The sequence below is a fragment of the Carcharodon carcharias genome, chromosome 6, assembly GCF_017639515.1.
Source record: "Carcharodon carcharias isolate sCarCar2 chromosome 6, sCarCar2.pri, whole genome shotgun sequence".
NCBI classification, from domain to species: domain Eukaryota; kingdom Metazoa; phylum Chordata; class Chondrichthyes; order Lamniformes; family Lamnidae; genus Carcharodon; species Carcharodon carcharias.
The window spans coordinates 6,502,658-6,530,122 of NC_054472.1; the positions used below are offsets into that span (position 1 = coordinate 6,502,658).

The 27,465-nt window shown below is 40.7% G+C and overlaps 1 protein-coding gene across 1 annotated transcript in view; it reads right to left on the bottom strand.

Moving 5' to 3' along the window:
* Nucleotides 1–27,465, bottom strand: part of topaz1 (testis and ovary specific PAZ domain containing 1) — a 62,685-nt gene that overhangs the window by 19,536 nt on the left and 15,684 nt on the right. Inside the window, exons 7-14 of the mRNA XM_041190228.1 lie at nucleotides 24,972–25,075; nucleotides 23,801–23,889; nucleotides 20,071–20,184; nucleotides 19,640–19,703; nucleotides 17,502–17,653; nucleotides 15,644–15,736; nucleotides 14,213–14,328; nucleotides 10,480–10,546 (exon numbers count right to left, since the gene is read on the bottom strand). Of these exons, the coding sequence (XP_041046162.1) occupies nucleotides 10,480–10,546; nucleotides 14,213–14,328; nucleotides 15,644–15,736; nucleotides 17,502–17,653; nucleotides 19,640–19,703; nucleotides 20,071–20,184; nucleotides 23,801–23,889; nucleotides 24,972–25,075 (799 nt within the window). The remainder of the gene's footprint in view (nucleotides 1–10,479; nucleotides 10,547–14,212; nucleotides 14,329–15,643; nucleotides 15,737–17,501; nucleotides 17,654–19,639; nucleotides 19,704–20,070; nucleotides 20,185–23,800; nucleotides 23,890–24,971; nucleotides 25,076–27,465) is intronic.

A 27,465-nucleotide genomic window follows, 5' to 3' on the forward strand; every position in this document is an offset into this window, starting at 1 on the left:
GAGGGATTGAACAGCCTTGTCCATTATAAGTAACAGAAGTAGGTATTAATGTTAATGGCATGTAAATTATAAATGTTAAAATACACAGATATAGGGCATTTTTAAAATTAAGTACTTAGAGCACTCAAACTGCTGGGCTTCCATGACTGGTGGGCACCACAGGGGAACTGGTGCGCTTCACCAGCCTCAAGAACAACATTTTAATTTGAGTAGTACATTACCTTTAAGATTTTGTTTTTTGATACAGCACCCCTTCATGAGGCTATCAATTTCATTTAATGTGTTAATTTGCCCAGGTAGAAGGCAAATATAAGTAATGCTGCACTCTGCAAATAAACCAACTATGAAGGAAAGGATGTGTGTCTAGTTTCATACTTTCATCTGGCTTGGGATCCATTTATCATTACTTCACACGTTAAAGAAAAGGCAGCAAGTATCACAAATGCTGTTCAAAACCATTATACAGGTCTGATGTCCAAAATCCGGTACCTTAGCTCAGTGAGTAGCCCTCTTGCCTTTGAGTCAGAAGGACTGTGAGCTTGAGCCTCACTCCAGACAATTGACCACAGAACCTATACTGACATTTCAGTGCAGTACTGAGAGAGAGCTGCACTGTCAGAGGTGCCATCTTTCATCTTGATACGTTAAACCGAGGCTCTGTCTGCCTTCCTTTGGGTGTAGAAGATCCAGTACCAGGGCAGTTCTTCCCAGTGGCCGGGTCAATATTTATCCCTCAACCACCATCACCAAAAAATACAAATTACCTAGTCATTATCTCAGAACCCAGACCATGCCAGATTTTAGATTACCCACTGGATCACATGAGAGCAGGCAGGCGGCAAAAGGTAAACATTTTACTTTCAAGTCTCTGAACTGGCCTGAGGTTGTTCCACTTTTTGTTTCCAAGGTCGGCAATCCGTCCAGGACACCTGTTTTAACCCGTGATATACTCTCAGCGAGGACAGTTCCTTGTACTTAATCCCTGCATTTAATATCCAAGTTTCAGACTGATTATGCCAAAAATATTGTTCAGTGGCTACAATGATTTCAAGGATGTGATTAATGTAAGCACCCATATAACCACATACTGTATTTCAAAGAGTTTTCAATTATTTAATTTTTTTCTCCATTCACAGTGCTCTGTGGGCGGAGAGAAAAACATCTGGTTTTTGGACAGCCTGATTTGGGATAAAAACGTACATCTGTATTTTAGCAGATTTCTCAGTGTTGCTTACAGCGAGTTTGAGGGTACACTTCTTAATGTTATGTAATGTACATTATAACACAGGTTTCACGGATTTACAGTGGTTGAATAATTCAAGTGGCATTGCCATTACAGAGTGCTATTCTAGTGACATTTTCATCTCAAGTTGAAATTATACTGTTCACACTTGCACAGAGTGTTTGATAAGGAGAGTGGATCATGCAGTGCAATTGTGAATGCATTACCATCATGATATATTTTAAGTGTTATGGAATAAAGGGAGTTGTTGTGGTTGTCTAATCCAAGTACAATGTGGAATGATATATTTTCTTTAAAAAGAACTTGCAAATGAAATCCTGCTTCAATCTAAAATTATACAATTGTTGAGACTTTGTCCTAAGTTTACAGACTTATGGGGAACCATGCCACATTGAGAGAAAAAAAATACCCTGGTCCAGATGGATTGTATCCACATATTTTAAAAAGAATCTGGGGAAGAGATAGCAGAGGAATTATATACACATTTAATAATTCTTTTTTAAAAATGGGCAATGCAGAGGACTAGTGGATAGCTAATTCCTATATAAAAGGGAACAGAACCATGTCAGGGGATGGAACTGTATAAAACGCTGGTTAGGCCACAGCTAGAGTATTGTGTGCAGTTCTGGAATCCGCATTATAGGAAGGATGTGATTGCACTAGCGAGAGAGTGCAGAGATTTACCAGGATGTTGCCTGGGCCAGAGAGTTTTAGTTATGAGGAGAGATTGGATAGACTGGGGTTATTTTCCCTGGAGCAAAGGAGATTGAGTGGGGACATGATTGAGGTGCATAAAATTATGAGGGGCATAAATAGGGTAGACAGGAAGGAACTATTTCCCTTAGTGGAGGGTTCAATAACCAGGGGCCATAGATTTAAGGTAAGGGGCAGAAGGTTTAGAGGGGATGTGAGGAAGAGCTTTTTCACCCAGAGGATGGTGGGAATCTGGAACTCACTGCCTGAAAAAGGATAGTAAAGGCAGAAACCCTTAAAACACTTTAGTATTTGGATGTGCACTTGCGATGCCATGGCATACAAGGCTATGGACCTAGTGTTGGAAAATGGGATCAGAATAGTTAGGTACTTGTTTGACCGGCGCAGACACGATGGGCCGAAGGGCCTTTTTCTGTGCTGTAGACCTCTATGACTATTATAGGCCAGTTGGCTTAACATCAGTGATAGAAAAACATGCAATCCCTATTAAAAAGGGGAGATTAGAAGAACATCTAAAGATGAAACAGATAATGAATAGTCAGCATGGGCTTCAAAAGGAAAAATCTTGATCAATCTTGTTGATTTTTTTTTCAGGGTAGACAATAGTAATGCAGTAGATGTAATTTATCTGGATTTTCAAAAGACCTTCAGTAAGGAGCCCCATAATAGACTAATGAATAAGGGCAGAGAATGTAGTAGAGTCAGGATAAGTGGTAGAATGGATTGCCAGTTGGGTCCAAGACAGAAAGCAGAGCGGGAATAATGGGTTGTTATTCAGAGTGACAGAAGGTAGGAAGTAGTGTTCCACAAGGATCATAGTGGGACCCTGCTGTTTGCAATTTATGTTAACAATCTGGACTTTGGAACCAAAAACACAATTTGAAATTTGCAGGTGACACCAAATTGAGATGACAGCCAATACTGAGAAGGACTGTAACAAATTACAAGAAGACATTAGTGAAATTGCAGAATGCACAAATAATTGGCAAACAAGTTCAACACAGATAAATGTGAGGTAGCACATTTTGATAGGAAGAATATCACCTATTACTTGGAAGGTGCAAGTCTAGGTGGGGTAGAGGAACAAAGGGATCTAGGACTACAAATATATCAATCATTAAAAGCTGCACCACAGGTAAGCAAGGTCATTAAGAAAAAAAAAAGCAAACCAGGCATTTGGCTTTATTTCTAGAGGAACAAAATTGAAAAATAGGCAAGATATGGCAAACCTGTATTGAACCTTGGTTAGACCACACCTAGAGGGCTGCACGCAGTTCTGGTCACATCATAAAAAGGAGAGGCACTGGAGAGGGTACAGAGAAAATTTATAAGGATGATATCAGAAATGCGTGGGCATACATATCAGGAAAGGATTGTCTCTTTTCTCTTGAAATAAGAAGGTTAATGGATTACCTAAGAGGTATTTAAAATAATGAAAGGTTTTGATAAGAGTAGATACAGACAGAATGCTTCTTTTTGTGAGGAAGAGCGTAACTAGAAGCGATCAATATAAAGTGTCACCAAGAAATCCAATAGGGAATTCGAAGAAACTTCTTTACCTAAAGAATGGTGAAAATATGGAACTCACTACCACAGGGAGTGGTTGAAGCGAATAGTATAGATACATTTAAGGGAAAGCTAGGCAACAACAGGAGAAGGGAAAGAGGGTTACAATGATAGATTTAGATGAGGAAAGATGGAAGGAGGCTCAAGTGAAGAATGAACATGTATGAACTGGTTAGGTCAAATGGACTGTTTCTATGCCCTAAAATATAGGTAATTCAAACAAACAGTTCTATGTGACTGTCCAGTTATGTGGATGACTGGAAACTCTTTCAAATTGAATACTGAATGCACAAGAGGGTGACCTCGGTCGGTTCCAAAGAGTCATATTTGACTCAAAACGTTAATGCTGTTTCTCTCTCCACAGGTGATGCCAGACCTACTACGTTTTTCCAGCACTTTTTTTTTTATTTCAGATCTCCAACTTCCACAGTATTTTGCTTTTATCCCATTAAATGAAGCAAGAGTTGTGTAGGCAGCTGCCCCAACAGGCATTTCAGGGTGTTTAAATTGGAAAGAGCTGCCTTAGAACTTTCAACTGATAGGTCAGGCTAATCCAGCTCTTAAAGCGCTGAGAAATGAAAGGATCAGTGAAAGAATGATAAATTGATACAGGACTTTTGCACATCATTTGAGAAGCTAGATACCATATATTTCTATGTTGGAGTCAATGTTGGAAAGCTTCATCTCAATTTTCCCAAAGGATGTGATGCCAGATCACCCTAACGATGCACAAGGGGTTACCTTAATAACATGTACGTTTGAGAATAAAATAAAGCAAACTGGAGAACTTAAATTAGAACAACATTCTCTCTTCTTTTTTTGCCACAATGCAAATCGTAGCAGGGGACCCGAAGCACAGAAAGCAAGGGAATGGACACAGTTGACAACTGGCAAAAAACAAACCAATTAGCAGTGCCACACAGCTAAGCAGACAGCAGCGAATGAACAACATTAATACAGCTCCAGGCACTAACAAATTAAGTGGGCGAAGGCGGGCAAGAATGAATTAATAAATTCTTAAGACCAGAGGGCACTGAAACCAATAAATCAATTGAGCAGCAGGCACAGCAGCCAGCTAATTACCAAATAGAGTAGTAAATTATGTATTCAGTGATACCCCCAGCACATCAAGGGCAATGGGCAAACATATTAATAGATTAATGGGAGGAGCTGGCACAGCAACTAATCAAACTAATGGAGTGCTAGTAAGTTAATATTCAGACAGCAGCAGGGTCAGCAATACATTAATAAATTAAATGCAGCAGGCACTCGTAATTAATACTCCTTTCCTACCTTTGCCGCTGCTGCTTCCTGCCGCTAAGGCAACTTGAGCCGGTTTCACCGGCAGTTTACTTTTCAAAACGTTACGACCGATTATCATATAATTGCCAACTGTAAAGATGAGTTAAAGAGAAAAGTAAGCACCTCTTTCAGCTTAAGAAGTGTTTTTTTTTTTTAAAAGTTTTCTTAGGCACCTAACCAGTTAATACCAGGCATTTGTACAGTATAATAACCAGGTTAAGTGCTTTAAAGCATTCCTATGTTCTTAAGATGCTTAGCCAGCATTGAGTTAGATTATTCAGAGTAAAGCTTCTTGGCAGGGGGTGGAGGGGGAGCAGATTAATTAGCCGGTAGGGAGGTCATGGTGCAGTGAACAATTCTGGTGGGGGTGGAGGGAGTGGGCAAAAAACCTGAACTGACTGGCTGACTTGCATTGCCACAGTGGTGTGTGTGTGTGGAGGGGGTGGGGGGGGGGTGCTTGGTGTCATGTCACTATACCAGTAGCCCAGGCTAATGCTCTGGGGATATGGGTTCAACTCCCACCACAATAGCTGGTAGAATTTAAATTCAATTAATAAATCTGGAACATAAAGCTAGTCTTAGTAATGGTGACCATGAAACCATCATCGATCATCAATTGTTTTAAAAACTGATCTGGTTCACTAATGTCCTTTAGGGAAGGAAATCTGCCATCCTTACCTGGTCTGGCCTACATGTGACTCCAGACACACAGCCACATAGTTGCTCTTTACTGCTCTGTGAAATTGCATAGCAAGCCAGTTCAAAGGCAATTAAGGGTGGGCAACAAATCTTGCCAGTAATGCACACATCCCATGAAAGAATAAAAAAGGAAAACCAAGTGTGGATAGGCTGATCTGGAAATTGAGAAGCTAGTCATTATCCCACCAAGGAAAACAAATCAGAATGATCAGATGGGGCTTGAATAAGCTTCAGTCCACAAGCAGGTGGCTGGAAGATTATGGGGGGAGAAACTGGGCTTAGTTGCAGCCCAAGAGGAGACAGGGCTCCAAGCCTACTGGACTCCATCTTAGTAAAGGTTTACTCGTGAGCACATAATGACTGCTGGCGGCTTGCAGAGCAACAAGGACTCACACTAACACTGCCATTTATGAGCACCATGCCCTAACTTGAGCCCTGCATTAACCTCAGACAACCATACTTGACATTAGGTGAAATGAAGCAGCATCGCCCCCTGACCAGCACTGCTATGAGGGTCATGAACTACTTACTTTAGTTGCTGGGTTATTTATTCTGGCTGCTGATGCAATTGTATACATTTTTGGAGATTTTCCATACTTGATAAACCTTCAATAATTTACAAGCAGTGGTCTGGCTGGTGCTAAAGTACTTTTTTTTTCATTTAAAATCTTGTCTTGAAACTAAATGTTTCCAGACAGGGATGGCCAAGTAGGTCTTCCTCTTGGAATGGAAGATGACAGGGAGAGTGAACAAAGCTGAGTAGGATAAGTTGCTGGAAATTGGGGAGGGGAGTGGAGAAGAAAAATTCTTAGCAGGAGGCCAGGCTCACTAAGAAACAGTTACCATAACTCAACTTTAGCGAGAACAATGCTTGAGACATCATTGCTTCACTAAAGATGGCATGACTTAAACACACCAATTGTTGCAACCACAACTGCAATGTCAAAACAGGGCAAGGGCAGCTTTAGCTACAAGGTGACTGCAGTTCTTTCAAGGGTCTGGCTCCTTTCACGTTGCTATAAGCGACACTAGCAACATCTTAGTTTGCAATACACTGCTGCATAAGGGAGATCACTGACGCTCTCTATATTAATTATTTCATTAACTTAATGAATGATACTCTAGCTTCATCCCACTCCCTTTTCCCAGGACCAAACAGATCCAGCATGAAGGTTTGACTGTAATGCAGGCTTCCCCACTGTGCAGGGTGCAATTAACTGCACACACATTGGCTTGCTTGTGCCTCACATGAACTCGGTCATTCTCATGAACCAAGAGGGATTCCAATCCCTCAATGCATAGCTGGAGTTCAGCCAAAAGCAGCTCATCATGCAGGTGAATATCTGTCATCTTGGCAGTCAGGATTCCTGCATATTGTGGAAAATCTCTGCTCCAGCTACAGTTTACCCAAAGGTTTGGTACTCAGTGATGAGGGTTAGCCACTCATGATATGGCTCACGACTCCTGTTCAGAACCCATGCACATGTGCACAGCAGACCTAAAATGGAAGCCAAGCTGCCACAAGGAACAACACAGAGCATCCCACTGGTGTCCTTAAGTAACAACTCAATTGTCCAAAGAAGCCCCGTGTTTTATGCCAAGCAGGTACAGAGTCAAGATTTGAAGTGATAAGCTGCAAGTTGTACAACCTAACCATTATGAGGGAAGCACCTTACCACCAACTATCAGGCAAGAAGCTGAGAAGCAGGAGGAACAGGAAGAGTGGCTACAATGCAGACAACCCCTTTCTACCCAGACTCCACGTGATGAAATAACTGAGTGATATCAGGAGCCTGAACCACATGTGTGTTCAGCAGCAGTCCCATATTCCATGCCTTTCTTTGATCACTGACCATCACATCATATCACCCTCTTTCTAACAACAAAAATAAAAACCAACAGAAAACACACATTAAAATCCAATTTTATAAATTCAACTGTAATGTAATGCAAAAAAATCATCCATCTGCATTCCCTTAGTGCGGGTCCTTTGTGCCTTCGCCTCTCCTGGTGTTGCTACGCTGTGCTTCTCTAGTGGTTAAAGCATGGGTGATGGAAGGCTCCTGACATCCAACTGAGGAGGCTACATTTGGCCTTTGAGGGCAACCTCCATCGATCTCAGCTAAGGCCAGGCTTCAAACTGCTTCATTTTGGACTGGGCTGCAGCTGTCTGGGTAGGCTGGCTGATGGGCACTGGCAGAGTGGCAGGAATGGGACTTGGAATTCTGCCATCCTGAGCGAGGACAGCAGGCTCATGCTCCACAGAGCCACTGTCACTCTCCTCAGGCAGCACCTCAGCAATCCTAGTACCCTGTTGAAGAGGAGATTAACAGACTGCTGTAATGGTCTGGAAGTTCTTCTGAACAGTGATAATCTGAACCATGAAGGCAGCAGTCTGTGCTTCAACTGCAGCACCGACCTTTGCTGGGAGTTGTTTGTGCAGTCTTTTAGTGCTGGCTGCTCACACTAAAACCGGGACCCTTGCTAGTGCTTGGAGCCAATGAACAGTGCTAGTAATGCTGACTGCATGCAGCGATTGCGGGAAGCAGCAAACAGCATGAATTTACCATTCTGCCTGCAGTGCAACGAATAGATGCGGGTTAATCACGCAATGCGATCCTCATGCCTGTTTTTCAGAGATCAGCTTCTCTTTCGCTCCATATCTTCACTGCCCCTTTTAACAAGTGTAAAGCCCAGAAATCAACTTGAAAGCACCACAGTTGAAATAAATAGTAATTCTTGAGTTCATCTGGAAATACTTGAGTTTACAAAGTAACTGCAAACAGAATGAGGAAGACTTCCCAGAACAGCACAGCAGCAGGTCATCATCCCACAGCTAGGGAGGAATAGAGAAGCAAAGGAGGGTGAGTTGAGTAGAAAGTAGCAGAACCTCAAAAAAGGTGGTAACCTCAGGATTACTTATCAATGTTAAGTCTTTAAGCTGGCTGCTTCGGTAATGCTTAATGTGTAAATACAGAGGCCTGGTATGGGAGGGGTTTAGATTCCTGCAGCATTAGTATGAAATTAGAAATAATGCAGGAAACTCCCATGGGGCGGATAGATGAACAGTACTCATCATACGGACAAACAGTAACTCCATCGTAGGTGGTCAAACGAAGGTTGGGTAAAGATTTGCAGTAGTATTAGGAGCCATAATAGTCAGAGGAGCAGACAGTCAATTGTGCAATGTGTAAAAGGAAGTCCCAGATGGTGTGATGCCTCTCATGTAAAGAAGCCTCTGAAAAGGAAGGAGGAATCAGCCAGAAAACACTGTCTGCGATTAAGTGATGACAAGGGAAAAGTAGGACAGGTCCTGCAAAAAGAACAAGGAGTTAGAGGAAAGATTCCAAAGGAAAACAGCAGCAATGTTTAAAAGATTGCTAGCCAATTCATCACCAGCCCAGGCAAGAACAGCCAGTTTTGGGAGGTAAATACACAGCTAGAGCTATCATATATATGGGGCAAGGATTCAGGTTCCTGAAGCAGTAATGAGCTGTATCAACAGAATAGCCTACATTTGAATAGAACTGGAACCTTTATTCTTGTGAAGAGGTTATTTAGGAGTTGAGAGGGAAGATTTCAATTAAAATGACACGAGCAAGAAATAAGAGTAGACTGAAAGGGAAAGTAAGATTTAGAACCAGAAAACAAAGAGGTAGGAAGATTGAAATAGGTTAAACTGCACAAGATGAGAAAGAAATCAGCAAAGGCAGACAAAAGAAAACTGCAAATCTGGGTGAGTCTAAACTGACCATTGAAAAGTTATGGGAAGCAAGGAGTGTGAAATTGGACTAGGATGTTCAAACTGAGGAAATCATTAATGCAGATTTAGTGGGCTAAGTGGCCAGTGCATTGTAACATCCTGTGATCTGTTATAAAGCATCACATCCTCAGACTTAACGTGAGCAACACTAATGGATACCTGCTGGCATACAAACAAAATTATAAGCATAACAATTATTGAACTACCATTTTAAAGCCCATCGAGATGCACTGTTAATGTCACTCAACCTGTGTCAGGATTACAAAGGTTCCCTGATCCAAGCAGGCTCGCCTTGATTCACAATCAGGATCAAATAGAGTTTGGAACCAGGATTCAAAGCTGCACTGTTTTGGAGGTCTGTCTGGTTGACTGGTCCTACACAAGATGTTTTCTCTCACATGACTGGCCTTTAGAGTGTATAAAACCTGCTTGCATTACGAGCTTTACCTTTCCCTTTCAATCGTTTAGTGGGAAATAATTCTTATTGCAAGCAAATTTCTACGACAGAAACAAGTACTAAAGATTATTTTTCAAAAATTGACAAGATCACTTTTCTCATTCTGTGAACAGTAATGCACCTGAAACAAAAAAGGTCCTCAGGTGAGAGGGGGAATACAGGTTAACTTTGAAAAAGGGCAGCAGGCAAACAAGGGTGGGTTGCAGGTGAAGTCTAGGTCAGATCTTTGATGAAACAGAGGGAAATAAAATAGCCCCTTTTATAACAAACTTGCTGCTGCTTGCCAGCACACACTTTTGAAGAAGAGAACACCTGAAGGACAGTCAAGGCGATTCCAAACTAGGGTTGCCAGCTCTCGGTGGACATGTTATTGGAGGGCTCATCACGTGAACTCTCACCTCCGACTCCCCAACACAGCCAAATAGCTTTTTTCTTTCCTCATTTACCAATAATTTTGTAACCATCAAAAAAAATGGAAGTTATTTCTATGCCCCTATGGTTACTCTCCTTGGGTTTTGCTCACAGCAGTGTACTGGAGATTAATCTTTAACTCCGAGACTCTAGATCAATCCTAGAGGGTCAGTAACACTGGTTCCAGCTGAAGCGTCTATTTATATATCAGAATTTTCTGATGGTAGCCTTTATACCCACAAGCCTAAAGCACTCAGTGTCCAGAACATTTACATAAATATTAGCAGATTTAAGAACACTTTTGAAAAAAAAAAATCTAAACACCTCTATTTCAGCTATTGCAAAATTCAAGTCAAACACCTCTTCTGGTTCTGCTTGATGAGAAAGTAACCTGGAAGAGAAAAAGAATTGTAACTTTCAAAAGGGAATTGGATATATACTTAGAGGAAAAATTTACAGTGTTATGGGAAAGTGCAGAGGGAATGGGACTAATTGTTATAGCTCTTTCAAAAGAGTCAATACAGGCAGCATCAGCTGAATAGCCTCAGCAGGTCTGACAGCATCTGTGGAAAGACAGAGCTAATGTTTCGAGTCTGTATGATCTTCGTCAGAGCTAAAGGGAAGTAGAAATGTGATGAAATATATATTGTTTGGGGGGGGGGGTGGGGATGGAATAGGAGAAGCTGCATAGAAGGCCAGCTTAGTGGCGGCAAAGGAGAGATTGCAAAAGATGTCATAAACAAAAGGTCAAAGGGTTGTTAATAGCAGTGGTACTAACTAAAGGAAGTGCTAATGGTGACATTAAGAGTGGAAAGCAAAATGTGATAATGGCTGGACCAGGGTAAGCACTCTGGAAAGTGACAGATGGCCCTAGTGGGGGGAGGGGACAGTGGTGGGGAAAAAAGATCGAAAATAGGCTAAAAGCTGGGGATAAAACAATGAAAAAAAATGGAAATAAATTAAAAAATGAAAATAAGTGGAGAAAAAAAAGTTAAAAAATAAAAATGAATATAAAAAAAGGGGATCAAAAGGGGCATGGGGATGGAGAGAGAGTTCATGGCCTGAAGTTGTTGAACTCAATGTTAAATCCGGAAGGCTGTAAAGTGGGCACTCGTGCCCACATGTCTGTCCTTGGCCTGCTGCAATGTTCCAGTGAAGCTCAACGCAAACTGGAGGAGCAGCACCTCAACTTCCAATTAGGCACTTTACAGCCTTCTGGACTTAACATTAAGTTCAACAACTTCAGACCATGAACTCACTCTTTCCATCCCCGCCCCCTTTTTTCTATATTCATTTTTTTTAAAAACATTTTTCCACCCACTTATTTGCATTATTTTTTAAATTCATATTTTGCAATCTCTCCTTTGCCTGCACCTATCGTTGGCCTTCTATCCAGCTTCATCTGCTCCACCCCCCCTTAAACAGTATATATTTCACCACATTTCTACTTCCCTTTAGTTCTGAAGAAGAGTAATACAGGACGTGAAACGTTAACTCTGTTTCTCTCTCCACAGATGCTGTCAGACCTGCTGGGATTTTCCAGCATTTTTTGTTTTTGTTGCAGGTTTTCAGCATCTGCAGTATTTTGCCTTTATCTTAGCTGAATAGCCTCGTTCCGTACTGTGAGATTATATGTAATGCTGCAATGTTTTAAGACAGAACAGTTTTGAAAATTACTAGCAAATATTTTATGTTGCTATTCAGTGAGCCAGAGATGCCTGAAAGATCACTGTGGCCCATCAGATGGCTCAGGTTTGTAACAAATCTCCCCAAGACAGTATTTTTGATTGGTCCTGGAAAATAGCATTTCTCTTACTACAGACAGATAAAAAAAAACTTTTATAACGATAAATATATTTGTCCCTCCCAACTTTCTCAGCATGTGATAATGGGCAGCAATAAATTAAACTAATCCCTCCTCTCCACTTCACAGAATCACAAATGTTACAGCACAGAAGGTAGCCATTCGGCCCACCATGTCTGCACCACCTCCCTGAATGAGCAATTCACTTCATGCATTCTCTCAGGCTACAGAAGTGTGTTAATGTCAAATTTTAAATTTCAATTTCGTCTGCTGGACTCGCATATGGAAATTAAACAAAAGGTAGTTTCAACTGTTAAAACAAAGACACTGACTTAAGGCCAGAGGTCATCTGACATGTCTGCAGCTGCAAGTTGGTCAAGTATCTGGAAGTTTCCAACATGGATTATAATCAAGGCATGTCCAGGCAATCCTCCTGTTGAATTTCATGCCTGCCAATGTTAAGGATTAATTCAAAGATGGACGGAAACTTAAAATGGCTGCCACCGTTTAGATCACTATAATAGCTACATTTCATTCCCGTCAGGCTGTAGACAATGTGCAGAGACCATGGCCACCTTGGAGGTTTAGAAATATTCTTCCTCGCTCATTACATGAGAGAATGGGTCATTCAAAAAGTGATGGCTTGGACCTTAAAAAATTAATCCCCTCAGCCATAACATAATAGCCAAAGTGTTTTCAGCTAATCAATTACCTTCTGTGAATTACTCAGCACCATGGAGAGAGGTCATTTGATCAGGAACACCATTTTGAAATGTCTTTTATCATAAAACATTGCTTGCTTTGGAGCAATCTTAAAAGTAACGCCTGAAGAGCAGATGAAACCAGCAGCGGGAGGTTGTCAGCCTCTCCTCTCTCTCTCAACTAACTTGAACACTGCCTGCTTATACAATACTGTGAACAGCAGAGAGAAATTTTAAAGATGACTTCAAATTCCAAAGCAGTGTTTCACAGAGAAAAAAAACCAAGGGCTACAGCTTTAAGAACTGCCTCAGCCACAAACATCACAAAAAGACATGCAATCAATTAACTCTGTTTACTTGCCTTTTCTTGTTTTAACTTTTGGCCAAATTCAGATTCATCCTCGCTACTTTGTAACCTGTATTTTTGAGTGGGTGTGCATGTCCGCATGCACAAACGTTGTGAAATCAGGACGTGGGTTTACCATCTTTTTAATATTATTACCTAGGTGCGTTTTTAGCACAAAAACTAACCCCTTATTCGTTTAAATTCAAAAAAGCCGGACTGCGTTCTCTGCAATCAGCACGTAAACAATTAAGTGCGTACAAGAATGAATTGGCACATTCATCCTTATAAAATTACAAAAAACTCATTACAATCAATTGAGAAGTGGGAAAAAGAGGGGAAATCCTTGCACACTTCCTCACCTGGTCTTAACATCCAACTTCTCCCTGTAGCCCTGCACATTCTTGAATGCCTCGATTGAACCTGCCTCCACCATACTCTCAGGCAGTGCATTCCAGACCTTAACCACTGTGTGGAAAAAAGCTTTCCTCCTGCTGTTTTTGCTTCTTTTACTAATTACTTTAAATCTGTGCCCTTTCATTCTCTATCCTTTCATGAGTGGGAACAATTTCTCCCTGTCTATTCCGTCCAGATGCTGCATGATTTTGAATGCCTATATCAAATCTCCTCTCAGCCTTCTTTACTCCAAGGAGAACAGTCATAACTTCTTCAATCTATCCACATAACTGAAGTTCTTCATCTCTGGAATCATTCTCGTGAATCTTTTCTTCACTCTCTCCAATGCCTTCATATCCTTCCTAAAAGTGCGACACACAGAACTGGGCACAATACTCCAGCTGAGGCCGAACTAGTGTCTTATATAAGTTCCACATAACCTCCTTGCTCTTGTACTCCATACCCCTTTTAATAAAGCCTTGGATGCTGTATGCTTTATTAACTGTGCTCTGAACTTGTCTGTCACTTTCAATGTCTTATGCACATGTACACACACAAGTCCCTCTGCTCCTGCATCCCCATTAGAATTGAAATGGATTGAAATAGACCTTCAAATGAGTCATTTATTTTCCATGAGCCAATAGTACATGCCCATATAATTTCAATCAACCCTTCAAAAGTCCAAGTGAAGCCCATATATACTGATTCAGCCATCACACACATCACTTAAAAAAACCAGGGCCAACTCTTTTAGTGTCATAGGCTTGCAACTTTATACAAGCTAACAGGAGAACAAAATGGGCAACTGCTTACCTGGGTTTAAGTGCCATGATGAAATGTACTTCTTGGTGAGACACCTGCAGTTGATTCAGCAGATGTATCATGTAGTTAAACTGATCCAACTGGAACTTAAGTCCCACTTCCACAAGCTGTAAAAGTTCACTAATTACTTTATGAAAAACCTTAAATACATCTAAATTTTAATAACTGACACTTACCCCATTAGTTTTTAGCTCAAATGCAGCCACTTAATTAGAACTCCATTTGCAAATGTAAAACATGCCACGGCTCAGTGGGTAACGCTTTCCCCTCTGAGCCAGCATTCCTGATATCTTCCCTGACATTCATTAAATGAATACAATTTTGATTGAATGTTTTCTACAGTTTTCCAAAATTAGAATGGTTCATTGTGCATTACATATTTAATTGACAGCTGAAGTCCCATCTATTTTTAAGATGTGTAACACAAATCTGATGCACAAGCTCTTTGAGCAAAAAGTAGAATACTGCAGATGTTGGAAATCTCAAATAAAAACAGCAAATGCTGGAAAAGCTCAGCAGGTCAGGCAGCATCTGCAGAGAGAGAGCGGGAGAGAGAGAGAGAGAGAGAGAGAGAGAGAGAGCGCGCAAGAGAGAGAGAATGTTAACATTTCAGGTCAATAGGCTTTAAACTATTAAATCTCTAGCTTCTTCCAGATCTGATGAAAGGTCATCAACCTGAAATGTTAACTCCGTTTCTCTCTCCACAGATGCTTCCTGATCTGAGTAATTCCAGCATTTTCTATTCTTATTTCAGATCTCCAGTATCTTGCTTTTGCATCCGTAAGAAAGTTTTCAATAAATATGCATATCAACAGAACATTTCTAATGTGCCTATCCTTCCTGGAATATGTACCATTATAAGTGCCAAAAAACTAGAGAGCAAAGGAGATCACTTTTGAATTAAAGAACAGGATGCGGGGCCTGAAGAGAATGAATTGGGAGTTGGATAGTGAATTAGGAGAGACAAGAGAAGAAAAACCCCAGGGGGAGATATCTCAGGTAAGGGGGTGGGGGAAGCAAAAGTCAGAGACAACCTTGCTATGGTTTGAGACCACAAAAGAGCATAAGGTCAAAAGAAGTGGCTTCTTTTCCTTGTGGAAGCAGCAAAATGTTGGTTAAGATTATACTCCTGAAAACGCTGCAAAATTAAAAATCTCACCATGTCTATTTCTAGCAATAATACGGTTGAACTCTTTCTACATGAGGTAATGAGATTAGTTATTGAGCCAGAAAGACAGAGAGCCAGACAGACAGAAACTTGTACTCCGTAATACAGATATCATTGAATAAGTCCATTTAATAATACTTCTTCAGCAAATTTGTCAATTTATGTAGCAAAATCTAAAATTCAATCACAGAGCAACCACATTGCATTTCTATCACGTGTGTAAAAAAAAAAAAATACCCAGCAGTGACCCCTACCTTACAGGTTATCTCTATAAGATTAGGAATCATGGCCCTTGAGTCCGTGGATACCACAAGGTTAAATACATTCAGTAAAATGTCACCTTCTGGCTAGAAGAGAAAGTATTTTTCATATGTTTAGTAGCATTCTGTTAACTGCATATTTCTATTTCTAATCTTGTTTGTTAATGACTATAAAAAAGGAGATAAAGGACAGTTATCTATCGTGATGACAGAATCTGGGATTGGCCCCTTTAGAACAGAGCGGTTAAGGGAGAGTTTTAATAGAGGTATTAAAAATTATGAGGGGTCTTGATAAAAGTAAATAAATGAGAAACTGTTCCCATGGCAGGAGGGTCAGTAACCAGATGACACAAATTTACAGAAATTGGTAGAAGAATCAGACAGGAGATGAGGAGAAATTATTTTTATGCAGTGAGTTGTGATCTGGAATGTGCTCCCTGAAAAAGGGTGGTGGAAGCAGATTAAATAGATTTTGAAAGGAAATTGGCTATATATTGGAAAAGGAAAAATTTGCACAGCTAATGGGGGAACAGGGGGAGCAAGATTAACTGGATGGTTCTTTAGAAGAATCAGCACAGCTACGCTGGGTTGAATGGCCTCCATCTTGGAGGAGTTTAAGAAAACTAGATTTTCATTTTGCTTTATATTATTGGTCTTTTTCTCTTGTGTTGTTACTGTCAGATATAACCTTCTTGGCTGTTCATTTCCCACTTTCCCATCCTGTCTCTCTGCTCCTTTCCCATTCTTCAACCATTAGTCTTTGCTCACTATCCCACTCTAATTCTCCCCACTCTTCGCCCACTCTCCAATTCTCTCTATGTCTTCTGCTTTTTCCCCTCTGCATTCCGTGTACTTTTTCTAGCCAGCTCCATTTATCTGAATCTAATTTTTTCTTTCTCTATTCTGTATGTCTCCCAGCCATGCATAAGAGAGGGTACACGAAGATACAGGAGGGGTTAAAAAAAAGTGGAATAATCAAGTGTGAATGGTATATGAATTATTGATTTTTTTTGTTGGAAAGGCAAGAATGAATACTAGGCAATTTTCAGAGACAGGGACTATAATGGTCTACAAGTTCTTCAATTTCTGAAAGGCGCTTCAGAAATGGGCTCATGTTTCAAGATCCTGGTATTAAGATGTTAAAGAGATGAGTCCCAGTAGTCAATGGCCAGAAAAGTTTCTCAGAATCTGGCATCTGGTACCACTGTGTGTCAATGTCAGCAAACTGAAAATGCCCATGGCTTTTAAGAGGAAGCAAGTTGCCAAACATCTAATAACAAAGTAGGGGAATACTGGCAATGAAAACCTGCTTACCCAGACTTGTTTAGTGACACCTTGACAACTTTGAAGAAATAATCTTATAGGAGAAAAAAAAACTGGCTTGCAGAGTATCAAAAAGTTTCACAAGAAAGCATCTGAAGATCTGTGGGAAAATTTCTTACCCAGTATTCCCTTAAATAAAAAAAATGAAATCCTGATGCACAGTTCCCAGAGGTTATTGCCCTTCTACACAGCTTAACAATTCTACCTGGTACTTTTAAAGTTTTACCATTCAAAATTCAGAGTAGATCAGGGATACGTTGCCACATCAATAAAAGAGCAACTTGGCAAATATTATGGTTAACAGTTTAAAGCTTAACATATTCAAAACTAACAGCTACTGACTGCCACCTGTCTGAGGTGATTGAGTTGTATCAGTTTACAACACCGATCATACCGAAAGCAGGCACCAACATCCCCAAGTTCAATGAAACAGTCAGCGCTTTGATTCTGATTATTTTGTACATTATGTATTGCCAAGAGGTAGGAAAATTTATTACCTTTAGTCTGGATTAACAAAACAAGTACTCACCAACACCTTCATGATTACAGCCATATTGAGCAGCTCAAAAACTTCTTGCAACATACGCAAGTTCAACAGTACGAAAAGTAGTCTGTTCATCACTTGGGAACTACAGTAAATGCCAGGTGGAAAATTTCTGTAGTAACTTCTAAATGTTCTTACTGAGTAAGAAAAGCATACACACTGCATCACTATTGGGATTAAGAAACTTTTATTCTATCTTCAATAATTTTTCCACGCTTGCAGCCAGTCCAATACTCCCCATCTCACCTGCTTGAAGCAGCACCAGGAGCCACAGATCACCAAACTACCCTTCCTTAGCTTCCTGGCCAAACTGGGAAACTCAAGAAAGATCGATCAGCACCAAGCTTCGAACTCTGATGTGACTTATCAGGAGAAACTGCCCTGGTGCTGAAACTACGGCAAGTTCCCCTACCCAAGATAAAAACAAAAAAACTGCGGATGCTGGAAATCCAAAACAAAAACAGAATTACCTGGAAAAACTCAGCAGGTCTGGCAGCATCGGCGGAGAAGAAAAGAGAGTTTTCTTCTCCGCCGATGCGGCCAGACCTGCTGAGTTTTTCCAGGTAATTCTGTTTTTGTTTCCCCTACCCAAGCTTGAGTTGCTGGAAGCACTGTGAATGATCTGCTTCACGCAGCAGTAACATGTTTAAAAACTCAGCTGGTTGATGCACGTCCCACAAGTATTAATTCTGGAACCATTCCTTTTTATTTGCCCCACTCTTGCAGATTCAAGCCGAGATGGTCATAGTGCACTCATTTCAAACTGCACCCATTTTGCCTTTTCAATGCTGACCGTTGCCATCTCAGTCAAAACGTCATGGCTGACATAGTTTCTCAGTTTGACACCAATTTGTTTCTCATCTATAAAACCCATTTGGTGATTTACTTATATTTACTCATCTATTATTTCTCTTTCAGCTGAAAGCTCACTTATCAAAGTTTAGACTTCATAATAGCATTAACACCTTCTTTGTTGACCATTCCTGATGTACGGCAGAAAGCACAATACAACCACATTAACAGAAGGTGGCGGACTGGTGAGGTGCAGCCAAATAATGGCCTAAATATATAAAAAAAACCTAAATAATTAACATGACCTTGGTATAGGACATTGGGGTTCCCAGGCCCCCTCGCATTTCACACATGAGTGCAAAAGGCCATTCACTAAGATAGTAAGATCATTTCCCTCTCTGGAAGTTATCAATTTTAGGATGTGATTCAAGGTTTCTGGAAGAGAATAATCTTGGCTTTTTTACTAACTTGAAGCACTCCCATTCCATGCAATTTTTCCAATTGAAACGCAGTCACTTAATTATTTTTATTATTCATTCATTCACAGAATGTGGATGCAGTTGGGAAGACCAGCAGTTATTTTCAATCCTTAAGATGAAAGCAAAATACTGCAGATGCTGGAAATCTGAAAAGAAACAGAAAATGCCTGAAAAACTCTGGCAGCATCAGTGGAGAGAGAGTTAATGTTTTGAGTCTGTATGAAGAGACATACCCAGAATGAAAGAACAGTAAAAACTGGGAAATAAGCACACTGGTCTGAACTGGTCTTGTATGCCTTAAAATGGAACACCAGTAAAAACTGGGAAATAACAGTACTGGTCCGAACTGTTTTTTCCTTCTGGGTACAGACTTGAAACATTAACTCTGTTTCTCTCTCCACAGATGCCGCCAGATCTGCTGAGTTTTTCCGGCATTTTTGTTTGTATCATCAAACTCTAATTGCCCTAAAGACAACTGAGGGGCTTGCTAGGCCATTTCAGAGGGCAGTTAAGATTCAACTGCGTTGAAGGTCTGGAGTTGCACAAAGGCCAGACTGGGTAAGGACAGCAGATTTCTTTCCCTAAAAAGGACATTAGTGTACTAGATGGGTTTTTAACCATGATCTGGTAGTTTCATGGTCACCATTACTGTTATTCGCTTTTCATTCTAGAAATATTTAATTGTCTGAATTTAAAATCTCCAGCTAATGCAATACCAGTTAATAGTGCAGTAACATAACCACAATGCTACATTACCCAAATTAATTGTACCGCTAGAAGTAATGCTACAATTAAAAACCAATGAGGAATAAAAGCCTCAGAGAGAGCAGCAGCTAGCAGGCTTATTCCTACCTGCACGTAGTAGGAGATGCAGTTTTCCCGTCTCCAAAAACTTCTGAACAATCTCCATACAGAACTGGAAAAGGTAAAATGAATGGGCAAAAAGAGTTTCAGTGGATCATCCTGAAATCGTAATTAACTCAAAAAGAATAATGTCTATACATGCAGAAAAAAAAGTTTGTTCATTTACACAGTTCAAATTCAAACAAAAAGGTAAAAGATTCAGTATTACAATTTTTTCCTCATCAATGATTCAAATTATTAGTGAATAATTTCAAAATAAGTAAATACTAAAATGGTTAGGCTGATAAATTACTAAAGAGAGCAGAACCCTGCAAGACACGATGATCAATGATTTGTCTTACAATGCAATACAAAAATACTACAGCTCAGCAAGTATATTGAAAATTCAATGGTATTAAGTAGTGAAGTAAGGCATTTACTTTTTCATCTCCTTTTTTAACTTCATGTCCAAACCTGCACTTTTTTTTCTTGCATCCTTTAACGGTGGTGAAATAAAATCGACAGTAACCAGATGGTAGTGCAGTCAACTCCAGCTGGAAATAACGACAAAACAATTTAAGCTTTGACTCATTTGCAGTGCTTCACATTGAAGCAGAGTTTCTCGGACTGGGGTCCGTGGACAACCGGGGGGCACATCGACACTTTTTAGGGGGCCCATGAAGTAATGTGAAAGTGTGAGATAAGCAGCAGCAGCTAAGAGCAACCACCAAATGTGCAGCTGCCACACATGTAGTGCAGTGTGGGCTAGCTGTCTCATCTAGGAAGACAGCATACATGAAAGAGCGCTGCCAGTGGCATGAAAAGAATTATTAAAACACACTTTACGTGCAGCACTTGCACGTTGAGTATTGCATTATAATTTAGATGGAGCATGGGGCGGGGTGGTTCTGTGCTTACTAATCCAGTTGAAAATGGGTCCTTCAACCAAAAATGTTTGGAGAAGCACTGCATTAAATAAAGCAACGGTCATGCTCAAACTGACTAACAACTTTTAAAATGTGCAAAACAAGCTTCAAGCCTATAGTGTTAGATCTACAAAATACCCGAAAAGATATCGATTCATGGAGTAAACATCTACATTGAGCAAAATAGCGCAAAATTAAAATGATATCTCAGGTATCGGCAAACAGTGGTGGTGGCTCTCATCGTGTTCCGGCCCCTCCATAGCCTCAACCCTCTGTACCGCTATAGCCTCCTCCAGTCCTCCGAGATCTTAGCGTTCCTCCAATTGCCAATGTTCATCGTCCACCACTGGTAGACATGCCTTCAGCTGCCTTGGACCCAAGCTCTGGAATTCCCTCCTCAAACCTCTCCACCTCTCTCTCCTGCTTCAAGATGCTCCTTAAGACCTACATCGGTCTTTGACCAAACATTTGGTCATCTGCTCTAATATCTCATGCGGCTTGGTGTTAAATTCTATTTGATAACGCTTCTGTGAAATGCCTTGGGATGTTTTACAGCATTAAAGGTGTTATATAAATAAATTGCTGTTGCTATGAGGCAAAGTTACTGGACAAGGCAATCCACTTACTTTACTGTGGTGGGGTATTTTCCAACTCCACTATATCACCACAGTAAAAAAAAATCATTGCAAAAGTGTTTTGTATAAAAATATTTTCCGTACAATCACCATACCAGAAAGATGGCAACCCTGGAAAAGTGCTGAGCCATGCACACTTTGATGTTGTATTGGATGACTTGAAAAATTCATAGACAAAATGCAGGAATAGCAAAACAAGTTAGTTCATCTAGAGAAATAACTTACCTGTGCTCCCTTCCCTGCTTAACTGGAGAATCTGAATCTTACTGTGCTATCAGAGGCTTATTCCCAAGTTTTGAAAGATTCCCTGACTCAGTCCTCAAGTCGCCTTTCTCCAGTTTGAAACCAAATCCTCCTATTGATGTTTACATTGAAGTAACGCTCTGGATTTATCTTGCATAACAGTTAATATCTCAGTGGCGCCCTATCAAGGGCAAGGAACCCCCTATTTCTTCCAACCTTCTCTCACAAGTCTAACAATAGGGATTTCCCTACTCAGCATCGTTTCATGGATCACAACGCTTACTTTCAATCTCAGTGTAAACATTGTAGAAGATGAACATAAAATAACACTGTTGACAATAGACAAAACCAAAAGCAGAGTCTTGTGAATCTTTGAGGGGAGGAGCGCAATGCAATTTTACAGAAGAAACTCTACCAACTCCAAGGACAAGGTGTGCTAATTGTCAAAAAGATATAATAATTCCATAATGTTACTGAAATTTATTGTAAAATAGTGGTATCTGTACGTGCGTGAGTGAGAGAGACTTAATTGGATTAAAGGCAGCTGGTCTGAAGGCTTTGATGTAAACATGGGGGCAAGTTTAGAATGTAAAGGTGTAAAAGGACATTTCATTTTTAAATGATAGAGGCAAAATACAGCAGATGCTGGAAATCTGAAACAAAAACAAAAAATGCTGGAAAAACTCAGCAGGTCGACAGCATCTGTAGAGAGAAAGACAGAGTTAATGTTTCAAGTCCGTATGGCTCTGAAGAAGAGTCATACAGACTTGAAACCTTGAAACGCTAACTCTGTCTTTCTCTCTACAGATGCTGTCAGACCTGCTGTGTTTTTCCAGCATTTTTTTTGTTTTTGTTTCATTTTTAAATGAGCCAGGCTAGATTGTTTTCAAAGGAGGGGTGAAATGTGTCACCTAGCCAGGTGAAGTTTAGAAACAGTGGGCAGAATTTTACCCTTGGCAGGGGTGCTCGATGGGGGCAGGCAGTTGGAAACCCAACCACCGCCCGCGATCGACACAGCAATTTTACACAGGCAGGCCAAATAAGGCCCACCCAGCGCTGCCTGTGCGGGCAGGAGGGGGGGCAGTGAGCAGGCTTAGTGCTAACTTTGCGCAAACGCGCGAAAGAGCACTTCAATCTCCAAGGCACAGAGCTGCCTCAGGGAGATGAAATGCTGCTTAAACAAAAACTGGAGAGAATAAAATGTCATAAAACATGTCCCCTCATGCCACTCTGTCACATTAACAGGTACATGTTTTTAATTCATGTGTGAAAATTTAATTTTATTTGCTTTAGGAAACCTTATCCCACCCATGGATGAGGTTTCCTAAAAAGTGCAAAGGCCGCTTGGCATTTTCACCTGCCCACCAATCGTAAGGTTGGATGGAGAGCGTAAATTTGAAATTAATGACCTTGTTAGTGCCTTAATAGGCCTTTTAATTGTCGGCGGGTGCACTGCTGACTCTGGCACACACCCGGACAAAACATCACAGGACTAGGAATGATATTGGGACACTCGCCTGACATCATTGCACGTCATTTTATGCTCAGCTGGGTCAGGCACATCCAACCCACAGAGCTCAATATTCTGTCCAGTGTGTTTATTTTTCCCAAAGACTACTGGCAAAAGTTAGTGCTAGGAGTGATTTTTTTTATTACGAAGAAGGTAAAGTCCAAAGACAGTGAAACAATGGCTATTTGAATATAGGAGCGATGACTGTGTGTAAGGGTAGGCAGTCTAAGATTCACCAAGTTTGAGATTCTATCAGCTTGTATGTACCAAACTGCTGCCTCCAAGCACTGAAGTTAAGAGAACTCACTTTGAATTTGACTGTTCAGGATATTGTTTACTTTGCCTGGGTCTTTTAAAATCTGTGTGTTTTACTGTTGCCTTAACGAAGGTGTAACTGGGAATCAGATTAATTAGGGGATTTTAAAGTTATTGTAGCAGTAATTTGTAGACATATGTATGTGCTTACGATCTGTAATTAGTAAATGTTTAATTTAGTTTTATAAATACCTCTTAAGACTCAGTGGTCTTATTGTTACTGAATTCAAAGCCCGCATCTCAGAACATACAAATTGAACATTAGGTGTGACAGTTGTTTCAAGTTTCCCTCTGGGATTTGACCGGCTCAGCATTTACCATCAGCTGTGTCATAACACTAACCAAATAAGATATGCAATTCTTACTTTTTTTTTGAAAAAAGGTGAATGAATCAAGTTACAAGTTTGTTATTCCGGTGTGACGCACACTGGAAAGTGTTCGCTAGCAGACACAATTCATTCAATATAATTTAAAGGCTCGTATCTATATTACTATCGTAAATTCAGCAGATCACAAAGGGATATATGAATTCCAGACTTACAGGCCTTGTCCAATGCTCTGAGCTATTCGGAAATACTGGAGGAGGAGCACATGCTGATGTTGGTAAATGCTCTTGTGGAAATCTTAAATCTAAGGAGTCAGAAAAGGTCCTAGTCACTGAGTTATAAGTCTTTCTTTTCCTTCCTCCTGATGATATCGATGCTCACTATGTACATCTCCATAAGTGACATCAGCCTCTGCTACCTAATCCAAGTGGCCATTCCCAAAATAAAGAAGCAAATTCAACTGCCAGTGGGATACCAGATTGGGCAGATCAGGAAAGTCCTGGGTTTAATTCCTGCAGCATGTTTAATTAGCTGGTGGGATTGCAGGAGATTATTTACAGACAGTTTCAGGATCCCATTGTACGAGATGGATAGGGAGAGGGGAGGGAGGGAGCAGCCTGGCACTTTATCAGGGAATCTTCTCCCAAACACTTTCCATGGACCCCTGCTTGAATGAATGGGTGCTTGGCTATTGGGCAAGATCAAGGTCAGGGTCACCTCCATCACACCTCAGTCAAACCGACTGCTACCATTTCCTGGCTAAGCTCATGCATAAATGGCCACTTTCACCAAGTAGCCACGAGCTAGCATCTTCAGGAAAGGAACAGAAAATTGGACACAGGTTTAAAGAGTAGAATGAATTTTTCATTGTCCTTTTTAAATATAATACAAACTCAACCATTTTAACTCTCATATTCTCTTGAATTCAAAATGCCTTTTAAAAGTAGAACAAGTCTATTTTACAAATAAATCAAGAATTAGACTGATAAACAATAACAACCTGGAAGGCTTCATAATTAGTACAAAATACTGCACAAGGCAGAAATCTGAAATAAAAACTGAAAATGTTGGAAACACTCAGTGGAGAGAGTAAAAGTTAACATTTCAGGTCAACTCTAACAGTTCTAACTGTCTCCATAGATGTTGCCAGGCCTGCTGAGTATTTCCAGCATTTTCGGTTTATAATTTAACACCTCATATTCTTGAAACATAAACAAATGTCTATTGTGGGAACCCTGGACAATTTCAGCAAGGACTGTCAAGAGCTTCAGTAAGCACTCAAACTCAAATCATTAAAGACATAGCACTGACAATCACATTGTTATTTTAAAATTACAAAGGTTAACCGTGAATGCTGGTATACACAATTACAAAGCTGGAGCATACCATTTGTCAATGCTGATTTCTGGAATGGAAATTCAGAACAAGGTTGTTTCAGAGACAACTGATTTTCCAATAGACGTCTGTCTGAACAATGGTACTGAAGGCTGCTGACAGTGCAAGAAAAACATATATTAAGTTATTAATCCAGATATTTTACAATAATTTAACCTTAATGGTTAAAGACATGGCAGGTTAGAGGGCTAGACCCCCAGGATCTGGATTCAAACATATGCTCAGGTATCTGGAGTGGAAGTCAGATGGCTATTAATATCAAACAAGTCTGAGAAGTCATCCTTGTCTGCGTATGCTCCCAGCACAAAACTCTGAAGATGTCAAATTGTTTCTTGTTATAATCAGAATTTTTGGACATTCTGCAAGTGTAGTGTGTGTGTGCGCGCGTGTGTGTGTAATTAAGTACGAAGGGCCTCTGGTCCACTTACAGAAATGACTGCCACCACCGAATCCAAGAAGGCAACATACTCCTGACCCCAACTTGCAAGCAGCATCTCATCACATCATTAGTACAGCCCTAACATGATAACAGGGACTAGATTTCAAAAAGTACTTCATGGGCTGTAAAGAACTTTGGGATATCCTGAAAAGTGCCAAAGAAATACAAGCTCATTTTGTCTTTGAAAAGAAATTACTTTTGAAGTGCAACCATTGCCGTTTTATAGGCAAATGAGAGAACTTGCGCATGATAAGATCCCACAAACGACAAGAGTGATGAATGACCAGTGATCTGTTTTTGGTGTTCACCAAAGCAGCCCTGCTTTTTCTTTGAATAATGATGATGCTGAATTTTTTTCCATCTACTTGCACCAGGATTAGGGCTTTGCTTTACTCCCCCAGCCACGAGACAGTATTATTACATTTTTGGACTATATTTCAGATATTATCCCTGTGCCTCCCTCTGTAGAAAGCGCAGCAGCCAATTTCTGTACAGTAAGGTCCCACAAACTGCAATGTGATCATTTGGTTTATTGATGTTTGCTTAGGTATGAATATTGGCCAGGACACTGGGGAGAACTCCCCTGCTCTTTAAAATAGTGCCACATGTTCTTTTACATCGACTTGAGATGGAAAGATGGGGGTTTGATTTAATGTTTCATCTGAAAGACGCAACCTTCAACAGTGCAGAAATCCCTCATTACTGCACTGGAGTGTCAGACTAGATTAGGAATTCAAGTGCCTGGTATAGGACTTGAAGTCACGACTTTCTGACTCAGAAGAGAGTGCTATCCACAGCCATAGATGGCAGAGGGATGTCATTTAACATGGACAAATGAAAAAGAATGAGATTGAGGAGGACTAGTAAACAGGGACAATATAAAGTAAATAATATTATGTAGACACAGCACAAAGGAAAGACTTGGGGCCCTGGTGGATAGATCACTGAATTTTATTTTATTCACTCATGGGATGTGGGTTTTGCTGGCTGGGCCAGCATTTATTGCCGTTGAGAAGGTGGTGGTGAGCTGCCTTCTTGAACTGCTGCAGTCCATGTGGTGTAGGTACACCCACAGTGCTGTTAGGAAGGGAGTTCCAGGATTTTGACCCAGTGACAGTGAAGGAACAACAATATATTTCCAAGTCAGGATGGTGAGTGACTTGGACGGGAACTTCCAGGTGGTGGTGTTCCCATCTACCTGCACCTGCTGATCTTGTCCTTCTAGATGATAGTGGTGTGAGGTTTGGAAGGTGCTGTTGAAGGGGCCTTGGTAAATTCCTGCAGTGCATCTTGTAGATGGTACACTCTTGCTGCTACTGTGCGTCAGTAGTGGAGGGAGTGAATATTTGTAGATGTAATGTCAATCAAGCAGGCTGCTTTGTCCTGGACAGTGTCAAGCTTCTTGAGTGCTGTGGGAGCTGCACTCATCCAGGCAAGTAGGGAGTGTTCCATCACATTCCTGAATTGTGCCTTGTGGATGGTGGACAGGCTTTGGGGAGACAGGAGTTGGGTTGCTTGTCGCACGATTCCTAGTCTCTGACCTGCTCTTGTAGCCACAGTATTTATATGGCTAGTCCAGTTCAGTTTCTGGTCAATGATAACCCCCAGGATATTGATACCAACACAGTATGCAGTAGAAAGACAGCAGAGGAACATTCAACACTTGGTGCCTGTGCTGACTCTGCGAAAGAGTGATCCACTTAATCCTGCTTCTCCTGCCGATTCCCCATAACCCTGCGATTCTTTTCCCCTAAGTATACGGCTACTCCTGTTTGAAAGTTATTACTGAATCTGCTGTCGCTACCCTCTCAGGTACTGTACAGCATTCCAGGTCGTAAGAACTCACATAATTTTTAAAAAAAAATTCAATTTGTTTAAAAGAGCAAGTGGGCTGCATAGCTGGAAGAGGTCAAATCTCAGCAATCAACTGAGCTCGCAGAGCACTGGTCCAACACTACACCATCTGAAACATGCACAATTCTGGTCACAGTGTTAAAGAGATATCCAGGCACTGAGAGCATGCAGTGAGAGGAAACTAAACTGATG